This window comes from Musca domestica, unplaced genomic scaffold (assembly GCF_030504385.1).
Source record: "Musca domestica strain aabys unplaced genomic scaffold, Musca_domestica.polishedcontigs.V.1.1 57, whole genome shotgun sequence".
NCBI classification, from domain to species: Eukaryota; Metazoa; Arthropoda; class Insecta; order Diptera; family Muscidae; genus Musca; species Musca domestica.
Window position 1 is genome coordinate 1262419 of NW_026712358.1, and position 16571 is coordinate 1278989.

At 32.6% G+C, this 16571-nt stretch overlaps 1 protein-coding gene across 1 annotated transcript in view; it reads right to left on the reverse strand.

The window, feature by feature from the left end:
- LOC101893382 (serine-rich adhesin for platelets) overlaps positions 1–16571 on the reverse strand; it is a 119129-nt gene that overhangs the window by 35247 nt on the left and 67311 nt on the right. Inside the window, exon 5 of the mRNA XM_059128663.1 lies at positions 15146–15328. Coding sequence (XP_058984646.1) covers positions 15146–15328 — 183 coding nt within the window. The remainder of the gene's footprint in view (positions 1–15145; positions 15329–16571) is intronic.

Below are 16571 nucleotides of genomic sequence, written 5' to 3' on the forward strand. Positions count from 1 at the left end.
TTAAGTTGATTATTCTTAGTTGAGTTTAATTCGTATAATTTTATAATTCATGAATTTTATTCACATAAATTTACAATTAACAGTCAGTGCTGGCATTATTTAAATTTAGTTCTGGTTTATTTTAAAATTACGTTTAATGTTTACAAGTTACTCATATTTGTTTTTTTTTTTTTGTGTATAAAGACTAATGCTTACATATATATTTAACTTTACTTATTTAATACGGTTACAATTTTTGTTCTATAATATATGTTGTAGTAAATAAAAATTATTACATGAGAATAACGAAAAATAGCAAAAAATTTTTTTTTTGAACTTAAACGATATCTATAAAATATAATTTATGATTTGTAAAACTCAAATATAATTTTATAAAATTTTGTTGTGGGATCTTAAATTTTAATATAAGTGATTTAATATGTTTTTTTTTTTTCATTATTTTACATATATACATATTTTTTTATTAATTAATAGATGTATTCTTATATATTAGTTTACTAAGTCGAATTGAAAAGTTAAATGATCTAAAGTAGATTTAGATTATTGCTATATATGTATGTTTATATATTATTACTATGTATTACTATATATATGTATGTTTTTATATTATTACTATGTATTACTATATATATGTATGTTTTTATATTATTACTATGTATTACTATATATATGTATGTTTTTATATTATTACTATGTATTATATTATTATATTTTCATAGGTACTGGCCAGTTATCTATGTTTTATGTAAGTTTTATAATTTATTGTATGTATATGCTAAATTTATATATACGTATATTTTAGAGGCAGAGTTATATTTAAAAGGCAGTTAAAAAAAAACAATATTTTCAATATTTTTGTTCTTAATTCAAGTTATTGCTTAATGCATTGAACAATTTTAAACGGTTTTTATGTACTTCAATACTTTTTCTGTCCGACGATGACAGCGTGCAATTCCCATTAGAATCTATATTTTCGACAGAATAGGGGCCTTTGAATAATTGTTCCAATTTATGGCCGCCATTATTCTCTACTAGTACTAAATCTCCTATTTGTACGTGTAAAGGATTAGCCGTTTTGTCATATTGTAATTTATTGGAGAATTTTGATTGAGTAATCATTTTGGCAGCTCGTTGTCTTGCCATTTGGAGTCTGTACTTCACTTCTTTTTCATAAGAGTCAACATTATAAAGTGGATCTACAGTGTTAAAACCAATAGAATCAATGATATTTGGAATTTTGCCGAAAACCAATTCATACGGACAATAACCATGGATTGTTGATGGAGTAGTATTAAAACAGTATGTAAAATATTTAAGCCATTCGTCCCAATCCGTTCGTTCTAATGACACATAAGAACGAATATATTCATTAAATGTCCTATGTGACCTTTCTATGGATCCAACTGTTTGATGGTGGTATGCTGTTGAGGGAGCATGTTTCACATCCAACATATTAAAAAGTTCCTGCAGGGTCTGGTTTTTATACTCAGTTCCTCTGTCAGTTAAAACTTTTCTCATTGGTCCATATGTAAGTACAAAGTTTTCAAATATTGCCGTAGCTATTGTTTTTGCCGTTTTATCGGGTACTGGTATAGTTACCAGGTACTTGGTGAGATCACATATTATTGTTACTGCGTATTCGTTACCGCTGTTTGACTTAATAAATGGGCCTATTGTATCAATAACGAGAATATCAAAGGCACTTGCTGGCGTTTCCGTTATACACATAGGTTCTTTCGTCCTTTTAAGGGACTTGTTCTCTTGGCATTTACTGCAATTTTAACATAGTTTTTGATGTCTTTAGACATTCCTTTCCAACGATATTTATTGCGGAGTTTTTCTGACATTCTTTTGATGCCAGGGTGACCTCCGTATAATGGGTCATTATGATACGTTTGTAGGAGTTTTCTTTTCTGCTCGTCAGCAGATATTTTCTCTAATTTTGGCGTTAACGCTATTGTTAGTTTCTTTAATAACTGGTTCGCACAGTTTTTGAAATCATTGATTCGAATCATATTGAATAAATCCTCATTTAATGAGAGTTGCAACTTGAATATTCCCTTATTACCGGTTATTTTTTCCAACCTAGGAATGAATTGACTTAGATCAAAGCTTCCATTAGTAATAAGGTCATCAATCTTTACATTTTCTAAAGTTTTTCTCCCGTATTTAAGGATACACTTTGGAGTTGTACCAGAGAGAAAAAACTTTAGGCGAACACTTTTCTTTACCTCCTTTGCATTTAGTGGTTCGTAGACCCTAGGAATGTCTGACACGCTTGTTAATTTTTTGTCTTTTTGTGTTTGGTCTTTCTTTGATTTAGACCGCGTTGTTACCATATAGAGTCTCTTTGTACTCTTAATATGGTCAAAATCAATTCTGGAAAGGGCATCGGCTCCACAATTGTCCTTTCCTTTTATGTATTGTATTTCGAAGTCATATTCTTCGAGGTCTAATCTCATCCGGGTTAATTTTGAAGATGGATTCTTCAAAGAGAACAAGTAGGTCAATGGGCGGTGATCACTTCTCACCAAAAATTTTGTACCATATATGTATGGTCTGAAGTATTTTATTGCCCAATGTACTGCTACGAGTTCTTGTTCAATTACGGATTTGTTGCTTTCACCTTTGGTAAAGGACCTTGATGCATATGCCACGGGTAATTGTACACCCTTATGCTCTTGGCTTAGAACAGCACCGCATGCATATTTACTTGCATCGGAAGTAATGCAAAATTGTTTATTGAAATCGGGGTACTGGAGTATTCTTGGGGTTAGAAGTGAATTCTTTAAATACTCAAAGCATTTTTGGCACTCTTCAGTCCAAATAAATTTTGCATTTTTCCTAGTTAGTTTTGTTAATGGCAGAGAGTATTCTGCAAAATTCGGTATAAATCTTCTGTAATAATTACAAAAGGCAACAAATCTTTTAGTTTCGTCCGCGCTTTTTGGGGTAGGATATGTTTGGATTGTCTCATATTTTGAGTTATCGGGAAGAATTCCCTTGTCAGTGCATTTATGACCCAAAAAGGTTACTTCATTTCTGAAAAATATACACTTATCAGGATGCAGCTTCAGATTATATTTTCTGCACGTCGTGAAGACATCCCGCAGATTTTGCATCATATGTTTCTCAGAGCATCCAATTACAATGAGATCATCCATATACAGGAATGCCTGTTCAGGCGTAAGACCAGAAAATGCTATTGACATCATTCTTTGGAAGGAGTTCGGCGCTACCTTGATTCCATAAGGGAGACGTTTAAAGCGAAATGATCCTTCATTCGTGGAGAATGAAGTTATATCCCTAGACTCCTCTTTTAATTCTATTTGATGAAATCCAGACATTAGATCCAGACAGGAAAAGTATTTTGCTCGACCTAGTTGGTCTAGAATATCCTCGATTCTTGGTAAGGGATATTTGTCCGCTATTAACCTTTTATTAATCTGTCTGTAGTCTACAACTAGTCGCCATCTCTTTGCAGAATTACCTGGAAGGGATTTCTTTGGTACTAATAATACCGGACTATTGTAACATGAAAATGATGGCTCTATAATATCATCTTGTATTAATTTGTCAACCTGAGTTTTGATTTCCTGTTTTTGAGTATGTGGAATTCTATAATTTTTTATATAAACAGGGGTATCATCCATTACTCGGAACTCTTGTTTATAAAATTATTAGTTGACATTTTATCGGTTTCTAAAGCAAAAATGTCTGAGAATTCAGTACATAAGTCAGTTAAATCTTTTTTTTGCAAAATCAGGAAAATTTTTTGTTAGCCTTTTCAGTATTTGTTCACTACGATCGTCCCGGGTGTTTTGTGTCTGTATAACACTATAATCGGATAAGTTTTCCGTTACAATGTGAACATTTTTTAGTAACACGTTTGTGCTGGTGGTATTTATAATGCGAACATAGGCATTATTCCTTTCTACTATAGTGTTCGCTATAAAAATACCTTCTGATAACTCCTGATTTGGTATCAGAATCACTTCATGAGGGCTATTAAGTTTAATTTTCCTCACTACTTCCGATCTAGATGGTAGTGAGATGGAACCGGGTGTTGGGGCATCATATAATGGCACTGTAATTGTAATGTTGTGATTAGGTGGTCTAATGACCAACGACTCATTGTTATGAGTATAATCCAACAGGCAATTGTACCGACGTATGAAGTCCAATCCGATGATTCCATCGCAGGGTATCGGAAAACTTTCAGGAACTACATGAAAGGAGTGGCTAATTAAAAATTTTTTTACTATTAAATGCGTGTCTATGGTCCCAATGGATTCTATTGTCGAGTCACCAATTCCATTTATCTTGCATGTTGTTTGGTTATTGAAATAAGCATTAGATATTGTTGTTGTTTTTATTATGGAGATATCGGCCCCAGTGTCAACAAGGAATACGACTGGTGAGTCGCATACTTTTGTTTGTAAAATCACATAGCTACTCAGGTTGAGGTTGATATTGTATATGTGATGACTTGATACTTGAGTATCTAGTCTATTATTTGTTCCCCCGTGGGATCTCGGGGGACTTGGTCGTTTCCCTGGGTGTTAGTACACCTCATACAGTGACTATTTTCTCGGTTTCCATTACCGCGTTTGTTGTAATAGTTTGACCTACCATTCCCTCTGAAATTACCGTCATTATTGCCACCAGTATTACGACCAGTCCCTCTTTGATAGTTGTTAGTATAACCACGTCCGTGGTTACGTCCACGGCCGTGTCTTTTCCCTCGGGAGTTGGAATTCATATACATTATACTTGAAGCATTTGCACTCACTTCTGTACTAGTGTTTATGAATTTACTTATCGCTTCATTTAAATTTGAAAAAGTACCGGCTTCCATGACTAGTTTGACCCTTTCATTGGAAGCGTTTTTTGTAATAGCCTTAACAGCTACTTGTGTGGCATACAGATCTGCCGTTTTGTTTGGGAGTCCGTCTGCAAGGTATGCTGTAGATAATGATTTTGTCAGCTCTTGAATTTCGGCTACAAAAGTGTTTGCCGATTTGTTATTTTGTTTAATATTCATTATTTTTGCTGTTAGCAATTCAGCGGAATCCCCTTTAACAGAATTTTTTAGAGTCTTAATTATATCCTCTATTGTTAATTCCGAACTGATTAGATTTCTTGATGTGCCCTTCAGTTTGGTTTTTATAACTCTGACGGCAATAAGCTCGTGGCTTTCTTTCACAGAATCTATCAATTCTAAAGCATCTATAAAGCTTTGCAAATTTTCCGGTTTACCATCAAAATCTGGTATGGATCTTGTGGCCAAACTTAAAAATTCTGTTGCTGATTGAGGCATTTTAGTTCTTGGCTCTTCCTGTTCTTTAAATAAACTTTTTAATGTCTTGCTTAAAGATTCATTATCCTTTTGATTTTCTTCTAAAATGGGTTTATCTTCAAATGATAGTGAATAAATTACCTCTTCCTTAAGTGAGTCTGGTAATTTATTTTCTAAACCCTTTTTTTCTAAAAGTGAGCCTAGTTTATTTTTAACGTCCAGGAAAAAGCCTTCAGCTGCAATTTGATGAGCAGGTGTTAGTCGGTCATACCACCGATTTAAAAGTATCCTAATTTCATTTAAACTTTCAAACAATATTCTATAATGTTTTTCTAAGGTTTCTACCTTTATCGGTCTGTCTACCGTTAAACATTTGTATGATTTGTTAAATTTGTTTTCTTTGAGTGCTCTTGCCCTTGCGAGTATTTCTATCCAGTCCATGTGGGGTACTGGATTTTAACATGGTTAGGGCGACAATCAAAGAAATGAAATGAAGTATATATTATTTTTAGTGCTTGAATATATACAAACCAGCCAAAATAAACAAAATATAAATTTTTCTCAGCAAAGAATAATAATCACAGTTTAAACCTTATCAAGACCGTTTCCGACTGAAGCAGCCCTGATATAATTTTTTCGCAATGCCCTTTTATGCAACTGGTAAAGTGTTACCAGTAGTTGCGCGGCTAGTAAAGCGATAATTATAATAAAGTAAATAGTAGGATGCTCAACCTTAAGCACAATGTCATTTACTACATTGGCATTCGGTTTGTCTATTTTAGATTCTGAGCCACCCATTGTTTAACAATGTAAAACCAAGCTGATAAAGATTTTATAGATTTGATGATATTTATGTTTGAGTTGAATTTGTCTGAATGTAATTAATCAATTCAAGTATCCCCGATTATATGTTATCAAATTCGGAGGCAACGCCAAAAATATTGCATGTAAACAAAAACAGAATGGAAACAATAAATATATAAATGTTGTTTTTTTTTATATAGTTTGCCTTTGTTGTCGTGGTATATATTATATAAATATAAGTGTTTTGTTTTAATTATTTGCATTTAATAATGTATAGGGGTTGTTTTTGCAGTTTTTTGGTTAAAACTAGAACTAAAATGTGTGTTGCTGTTGTGTTAAGTTAATATTTAACAATAATAATTTTAAGGGGACATTATTTTTCTGCTAGTGTGGGTGGTCGATATTATCCTTGTTGCACTTCTTAAAAACAAAAGGGGGTTACCTGTTATTGTAGTTGCTTGTTTGTTTTGTTTATTTTCTTAGATATAGATTTTCATATTGTTGGTGTATTTCTTCGAGAACTCGACAGGCATCCCACAATACAGCATTTGCGAATTTCTGGCATTATGGTATTTGTTTGTAAAAATTATCTGCAATATATGGAATATGAAGACGAACGCTTTCCTTTTCTCTACTTTTTCACTGTTCTTCCTTCGCCAATTTCGTCCTTTCTTCTGTTTTTTTTTTTTTTTGGATTAACTTCAATTCTGTTGTTCTCGATGAGAGACAGAAGATTGGGAGAGTGAAAGTGTACAGCTCCTTTTTGTTCTCTTTTAACTTTTCATTCAATACTGGCTTCTGCACATACGTGTATTCGGAAATCTCAAGACCCCGTTTGTTTATGTGGTGTTTCGCTGATAGTTGTTGTTCACAATAGAGAATGTCAGAATCAGTCACATGCAGCTTTTGTTTTATTATGTCAACGTTTTTCTTTTTTTGTTGTTGTATTTAAAAAAAATTATATTTTAACCTTGTATTGGTTTTTTGTTGCATTTTTAAGTTATTTTTTAAATGGCATATTACGATTTTTTGTGGATTTTTTAAAGTTGTTTGTTTTGTGTTTGAATTTACTTTTTTTCAATTTTTTATCTTGTTTCAACTAACAAAAAAAAAAATAGTTTTTTTTCTTATTTTTTCCTTGTGTTGTTTTTAGGTTTTTTTTTTTCTTGTTGTTTTTTGAAGATTTTTTTATGTTTTGTTTGATATTTTCTGAGCAAAGTTTTTTTTCTGCTTTCTCACATTCAAATGATTAATTTTTTTTTCTTTTCTTTTTTGGCATTCATCCTTTTGTAAATCATTTTTTTTTTTTGGTGTGTTTGTTTGAATTTCACATATAGTTGTTGTTGTTGTTAAATCCTTTTTCGATTGATACTTAAACAAGGATCATTAATCAAATCACTTGTTTCTTTGTCTTTTTTTAGCAAACCCGAGGCATTTTTCTTTCTCTTTTCTATTTATAATTTACGAGCTGGCACGGTCCGTGTTGCTGGTCCATAGTTTAAGCGTTTAATATATATAGATTATCCGAAATCACATTATACATGGTGCACCACTTTTGTAGATTTTAAAGTTTTTTTTTTTGTTTGGCAGGATCGCCATGAAATGAAAACTCTTTTGGTTTTGTTGGGGAAGCCGCAAAATGCGACTTCCCCTTACTTTATTCAAATTAGAACTGAAATAATGTTATCTTACAAAAATTAACTTAAGATAAATGAAGAATAAAGTGAGCGTGGGAAAACGCTTTGTAAGCATAATGCACGCTTACTATCTCGGAGCAGTGCGGACAACATACCTCAATAAAGTGAGGGTGTAAAGTTACATACTGAATGTATTGTAACTTGAGTAAAAGCATACTATTAGTTGGATACAGAAGGTATGCCAACTTGGACAAATATGTAAACCAGTATGATACGTTGTCATACGGAAGGTATGGCAACATGGATGAATCAAACACACTACACCGATTATGATGTGAAATGTCTAATTCTTCGAAATTCCTTTATGAATTCGAAATCCACCCCCTGGCAATATCTCTGTGAATTCCCATCACAACTAAGGCAATGTTTAATAACAGCTTGAGCTTTTGTGTTTGAATTCAGTGAATTCGGCAAATTAAAAATAAGTTAATGATCTCTTTGTGTGCGTTTTTACAACACCAACGCAGCAAGAAACAAACAAAAGTAAAAAACAGGCAACACGCACATGGGCTAGCAACAGTCTTAAACTTTTACTTTTACCTTCTTTAGAGACATTCAAAGATATGAGTTGACGAATGGGCGATAAGAGCACATTTCTAAATTTAATTTTACATTGTTTACGACCAAAAGTGAATGCGATCTGTCATAGTTCGCAGATAATTGCCAGAAAAATCTGAAATATTTTCAAGGGCTTCCTTACCAATTGAAATACAAGAATTTTAACCAGTAAAGAAAGTCTTAAAGGCGGGCGGGCCGACATTATCATACCCTACACCACTTTGCATATTTATAGAGCTTCACATAACAAATAAAAGTTTTTATGGGGAATCTGACAGAATTAAATCATACGAACTATAATTATAGTTATAATTTAAGGTCCAAAGGAACTAATATATGAGAGGAATATCCTCCTCTGAATTGAATCCTACTACATTTGCCGATACATTTGTGCCTTTTGAATTTGGGCTTGTATTACCCATTTGGTGCACCATTAACTTCAAATCGGATATAGATATATATGAGAGCTATACCCAAATCCAAACCGATCTCGATAAAATTTGGCAAAGGTATTTGAGTATTTGTTACGGAATGCATTACAATTTAATACTTTGTCAATAGGAAAAAATGAAAAAACAGTGGCTAATAGCATACAACTAGCTTCCGATTTAGATGAGTCGTATAGCTATCGCGTTGTGAAATAAAATCCATATTAAAGTTAAAGAACAAAACAAATATCGTAAAATGTGTCCATCGCACTTGCATCTGCTTACAATGTCGGTAGATTTCGGACTCGTCTGACCGCCTATGCCATCGCTGTGTAAATGTAAGTAGAAATTGTATACAGGCAAATCGGACCAAGACATATATGGGAGCTATATCCAAATCTGGACCGATCTCCACAAAAATTTAGCAAAGTTTTTTCTGAGCTGTATTTGATATATGGATGAAAAGTATATATGGGAGCTATAGCTATAACTGAACCAATTTCGATCAAATTTAGCACAGTTGTTTCTAGGCTCAATTTGGTTCCATCGCATTTGGGCTGATATTACAATAAATTTTGACCTATTATCTCCAATTTCAATAGAGATCGTCCTTGGGTCAAACAAATGATTTGTGCGAAATTGTATATGGATCGGACAATAAGTGCGACCTGAACTTTGTTTACAAAAATACATGGACAGACGGACGGACGGACATGCTTAAAACGACTCAGAATGTGATTATATGCAGATATATTTCGTTTCCTTTTGTCTGTTACAAACAAATGCACAAAGACGCAATACCCTGATCACCATGTGGTGTAGGGTATAAAAATCATGTCATCGATCATATGTGTGATTCAAATATACAACTTTACATTCTCGTGTGTATACAATTATAAAAAATAATAATGCATATTTTCAATAGCGAGGTACACAATTGTTAGCTTTGGATTCAGTTACAAAATACTTTATTTTCATTAAAAAATTACAAAAGAAATTCCCACTTTTAAATGCTGGGAAATTCCCACTAATAATCACGGAAGTTTACTTTATTCACACCGAACAAACCTGTGCTTAATTAATGTGGTTTGTCATGAAATTGAAAAAGCCCTAAAACTAGTTAATATAATAGTAAATAATGTACGCCAGAGGTGAGGAAATTATCAAAAGAAAACTTAAGGGAAAACTAAAATCACATGTTTTTAATCTTTTTTTACAGGAAGTATTCCCGTTCCCAAAAAGCCAAATGAGATACGTTTTAGCGCAATCCTTAAATTTTTTTAGATATTATAATAAGCGCTCTTAAACATATTTTTTCTTAGACATTTTTGTAGCAAAACCAGTGATAGGAATTCAGATTTCCTCTAAATTCTTACAATTTGGAATGGCGATACTGGGTCGAGGTGTTCATACCTGAAAGTACTGAATATTTTGCCAGATAGTTTTTTGCCGGTTACCAATAAATATTTGTATTTGTATGTTGTAGCTATTAAGATCACAAAATATCAACAAACTCTGAACCAATTTTGAAAAATTGTCAAACTACAGGCAGTCCTATTGAGAGCTGAAGCTGGAAACTGCAATACGGCTGCTAAACCAAAATAGACTCTTAAAACCTGAAAAATAAATATGATCATTACGTCGTACCGTTCAATGGTGGGATTGCCTCAACGAGGGCAGATTCATTTCAATATCAGTGATCTTAGAGCCAATACCCACTATTGTTCCAAATTTCAAAGGCTTTCATAACGTAATAGGTCTCAAGTTTGAATTTAGCATGCTGACTGACCAAGCGACATAGAGACAAACACAACAAAATCAACTTAGACTTTTATACGGTTAAGGCGTCACCGAAAAGTGTTTGAGTCGTTACACACGGACGTCATCTTATCGTGGATGGTGTTCACAATAGTTATTATTTATTCCACATATTATATTTTAGGTTTTTTGAGGGACATACCATTTACATATTTGTTTATTGGTCCATTCACATCAAATTAGAAAATATCAAGCCATGAAGCTTCCTAATTTACAGGAGCGCGTTGATTGTACTGTGATTAACTAATATTCTTGTACAAAGACAACCGTTCCATATTGAAAACAATTATTTTGCAAATGTTATAGCACACACACGTAGGATATGTATGTTTGAAAAATGGGGCAAATCATTGAAAACCCGAAACAAATCATTCAAAGGACTAAATACCATAAACAGTATCCAATATACGTTTTAATTCAATTCTCTGGTAGGTTTCAAGGGGAAGGTTTCAAAGAGGGGGAAAACCGCTTCCAATTGGTCCAGTCGCATTTGATATTTCTGCAAAATGGCTTGGACACAACACAAAAAACACATCCTTCGAATGAATAACAGCGAATGTGATCCTCAGTTTTAAAACAATACTGTCTAGGAAGTAAGTTATAATTAAAATACTCACTTGCGTTCATTGAGCTACTACTGAGTTTTATTTGAGTACTACTAGTTTTAATACAACTTATTCCTATGGACTCATAGAAGGTGAGCGGAGAGGTGGAAACCCCCCGTCTTAGTTTAAGTAATTAGCTTTAAATGACATTTTGTTCGTAAGTTTGAAATAAAAGTTTAACAAATGCATTGCAGGCATTTATATTGCGTGGCACAATTTACAACACTATTGTCGTTGCAAAGCATTTCAGCCAATGAATTGTCCCGTGCGGATAAGTGCAATCAAACATTTTCCTAACGAAGTAATGGGATGCCAACAGACAGCTCTTCACATTTGACAACTTTGTTATGAGAGGAGCTCATTGCCAATTGTCCTTTTTCGGTCAGTTATTTTTAAATAAACTAAAATGTTCATTATCCAATTAATTTAGTATTTGAAAATGAATAGCCACAGATTAAGTTGCTGAAATTAAATTGGCATTTGTTTTAACACCAAGTGACTCTCCCCCGGGGAGTGGGTTTGTCTGTCCCCACCCATTTAATCGCAAAGAAGAAACATACACACACATACATATGATGTCAATGATTGATTATTAGTTGCGGCTCGAGTACATGGATGAACGGGATTGAAGCGATCCATCCAATGAACCCAACTCCAGCTGGCGCTGCATTTGTTGCGTTATTCAATTAGCCATTAATTGTGTGTAGAGAGTTACTTTTATTTATCGTTACTGCAAAGCAAAAAGCCAATTAAAACCATTTCAGACGAAGCATTTCCATTTTCAGCTTTACTTGTGTTTTTGTTTTTGTTTCTGTAACTTTTACTTTTAATGCGAATAAATAAAAGAAAACGGCCTATAACAATTAGCCACGGTTTGTGTGTTTACATTAAGGTTGCACCAAAATTTGTTAAATATTTTATACGATTTTTAAAGTTGAAATGATTACCTTATAAATGGAAGACACACATATAATATATAATTGAACTATGGTTCGAAGCTTTAACCGTTTGGCCGCAACTCAATTATTTGTCTTTCAACAACAAATTGCAACGCTCTAACATTAAAACTTAAGATGATAGTCAGAAGTTTTGTGTCCCAGGAAAAATTTGATCTGATTTTGATATAAGAAAAAAGTTGCCAACTTATGCATAAAGGCCAATAAACGCTATATTTTTACTTCAAATATTCGTACTTGCCCTTAATATAGCTTGAAAATTATAATTATTATTTTTCAATCGTAAGTTTGCAAAATCCAAAAAGATGATTACATCTATCTATATTGTGATATTGTATCTTAAAGTACATTTACATATAAATCTTCATCTGAATCAACAATTGAAAACGAATACAAATAATTTTGAATATTGAAATCATACGTTAAAATTATTATTTTTGCTCAATTAACACGGTTAACCGAGTAAAAATTGGTATGCGAACGCGTTATCATGGGATTGAAACAGAACGTTCTTTTTAAAATTTTCGAAATACGTTCTGAGAAAATCTTTTAGCAGAGCCACCATAAAATTGAGAGTAATTTGGGAATGTATTGTTTGAGGAATTTTTATGATTTTTGGCAGCTTTAAACGAAAATATTGCAAAAACCGATATTGGATTACTGATTATGAAAATTAAATTAATCTAAAAAAATAAGATTCTTAAAAAAAAGTATAATTTTAGCAACGCCGCTTAAAATATGAAATGTCAAATTCTTCGAAATTCTTCTATGAATTCGAAATCCACCCCCTTTCAATATCTCTGTGAATTCCCATCACAACTAAGGCAATGTTTAATAACAGCTTAAGCTTTTGTATTTGAATTCAGTGGATTCAGTGAATTCGGCATATTAAAAATAAGTTAATGATTTTTTTTGTGCGTTTTTACAACACCAGCAAGAATCAAACAAAAGTAAAAAAGAGCAACAGTTTTCAACAGTCTTTAGAAAAAAATAAAGATATGATTTGATGAATGGGCGCTAAGAGCACATTTCCAAATTTAATTTTACATTGTTTTTGACTAAAAGTTAAAGCGATCTGTCATAGTTCGCAGATAATTGCCAGAAAAATCTGAAATATTTTCAACGGCTTCCTTACCAATGGAAATATAATAAATTTAAAAATAATGTCATTGATCATATGTGTGATGTAAGTATACAACTTTACATAATCGTGTGTATGCAATTATACAAAAAATAATGCATATTTTCAATAGCCAGATACACAATTGTTAGCTTTGGCTTCAATTACAAAATAGTTTGTTTTCATTACAAATCCCACCTTTAAATGCTGGAAAATTCCCACTTTTAAGTGCTGGGAAATTCCCACTAATCATCACGGAAGTTTACTTTATTCACACCAAATAAACCGTGCTGAATAGATGTGGTTTGTCATGAAAATTTTTAAGCCCAAAAACTAGTTAATATAACATTAAATAATGTAAGCCAGAGGTGAGCAAATTCTCAAAAGAAAACTCAAGGGAAAACTAAAAAACTAAGATTTTTGAATCTTTTTTTACAGGAAGTATTCCCGTACCCTAAGAACGGATTTGGCTAAAAAGTAATGAGACACTTTTTAGAAAACTCCTTTAAAATATTGGGTTACTTTCTAAAAACCCCCAATGCATACAATAATTTTTTTCCGCAAATGCTAGGTTCATTAATGACTATGCCATTTAGCTATTAAACGCTCTTAAACATATTCTGCCTGACCATTTTGCAACAACATATTCTAAAAAATAAGATTTTTTAAAAAGTTATGATCACAAAGTTATTAAAATTAATACACAAACACATCCAATGTGATCTGTTTTAACCAACTTATGCTAATAGTTAGTATTGGAAGCCATATGCTAAACCAATATCAGTGTATTTTATGTTTTGGCCATTTTCAATTGAAAAACCAAAATGCTTTCTGATGGCAAATCTAAATCAAGAAACAACAGCCGTCTCTTTTATTTTTTAATAGCCGCAATACATGTGCCCCCCCAATTACCCCTTTTCCTAGTGACCAGATGTGATTGAGTATTGATTAGAATGCTTCCATTAAAATCAGACACGGTATTCAACATCCCAAACAAAAACACAATCTAACATCGTCACTTAGCGCACAACCCAACGCTGACCAACTAACGCCACAAATCTATTAAAACGTCAAACCTATGTTGGACGTCTGCATGTCGGCAACTATAAATTGATTTGATGTGTTAATTTACGATAATAAAAAATGATTTAGAAATAGCAAATCAAATTAAACAACGCCACGCAATTTGGACAAAGAAAACAAAAATGATGAATGTTTAGACTTGTTGGTTGGCCATCGGACCGAACAACACCTCAGATTTGCAAGCGGCCAAATAAAAGCATCCAACAAAACAAACGACCCAACAATAAGTCATATGTCATCGAAGAAATAAGAAAGTCAAAATATAGCAACGCTTAAAGAGATCAAAAGAAACACACAGAAGAAACGTTGAAACCGGATGTAAGGCCATAAAAAGAAGACAAGATAAAGAAAGATATATACGTATAGCGATAATAATAGCAAAAAGAAGAAAGTATTTGATTTATACTCGTATTTATTGTCCAGTGCTCGGTTTTCACACACACACAGAGTATGGAACAACTGATATCATCGATTCGAAAACCTGTTTTAAACTTCTAATGAAACAATCAGAAAAATAGCACACAAATCCAAAACATTTTGGTTCAACGCAAGAATAAGAAATGAAAAAGAATGGACCTAGCAGAAACTTAGACTTCCACCCAACCCAACGACTTGTATAACATGGGTGCGGGTTATTTATAAAAGTAATTGAATCACCATCGAAAAAAATTTAAACCATAGGTTACGAGCTAGTGCCTAATAAAGATCAAGATCCTTAATCCACAGACAATTTCAAGTTTATACGATGCTGACAAATTCAAGCGCCTTTCCTCTTACCTTTCAGGGGAGTTTTTATGGGTGTTGTTTTGCCATCTATGCGTCTGGTATTCAATTGGAATTTCTTAAGTGGTGGCGAACCCTTGATGCTGGTTGTGCTGCCACCTGTTGGACTGCTAGCAGCCGTCGAAGTTGTGGATGGAGATGGCGTTGTACAATTGCTCTGGGCATTGAAACGTTTTTCTGAAAAGACAATAAAATCTTATTATTTAATGTAAGGTATACTTTTAGGAGCATCGGTTTTAATTGGCGTCATTGCTATTTACAGCTATTCACTACTCACAGCAACAAATGTTTAGAGAAACATGTGTCGCAGCAAATGTTGCTAAAAGGTTTCTTCTCATTATTTTCACTTACTGCGTCGTCCATGCTTTTGGATAATTGCATGGATGTAATCAAAACAAAACATATGACCCCTCTTGAATCACGTAATCTTGATGGGTGTGCTCTTTCCTATTTACCTCTTGGAAAAGCTTTTAAGAAATTTGATTTCAATTGTTTGAAGTGAAACATTGAAAATATAAAATTTAAAATATGTATTGTCAAAAAAAATTAGAAATCATTTACAAGTCTACAAAAATAGGTATTGGGTTTGTGTCTTGTGATTCCCCAGTACAATTGGGGAAAAAGAAAAAAAAATAAAGTATCCACTAAAATGTGGAATAAAATGATAAATTCTTCAAATAAATAAATTCCTTTTTGCGACAAAATATTTAACATAACTACAAATAATATGTATTTTAAATTAGAGTTATTACCTCGAAACGTATCGTAAAATTCGATACTCTTCGTCGATCCCAAAAGTTCAAAACATTAATTTCTTTGAATGTTATGAAAACATTCAAGAGTTCAATATTGAACATACTCAACTTCCACCGAATGAGAATGACTTATTGAAATCATAAACATATCAACTTTTATTTACTTATATTTAATCTAATAATTTCAATTGTTAACAATTTTAAACAATATTTTAAAATCTGCGCTGCTGAAAGACAAGACCTCACTCACCAGACCAATTTCTCTTTGATTTTCTACATAATAAAAAAAACAGTTTTTGTTTTTTTAAATCGGCTTTACTAAAAATGTTGGACAACATCGGAGTTTGAAAACAATTGAAATGCTTGAAATATAAAGAAGGGTGCAGTTTTTGTTTTCTCTTAAATAATCTCTCTTTTGGACTCATGTGCTAGCACACGGATTTGAGCAGTGCTGTTTTAAATAAATAAATTTAAAGTTAATAAAGAAAGATTAAAAATCGTAATTTTAGTTCTTCCTCTCTAATCTGTTTCACGCTTATTCACCCTCACCTCTACTATAAACACTCCATTCATAGAAATATAATGGTGTTCAAAACATCAATTTCACAGCATGAAACACATTGAGGAAATTGAAGTCATCAACAGCCACTTGTTCTGCTTTCTAA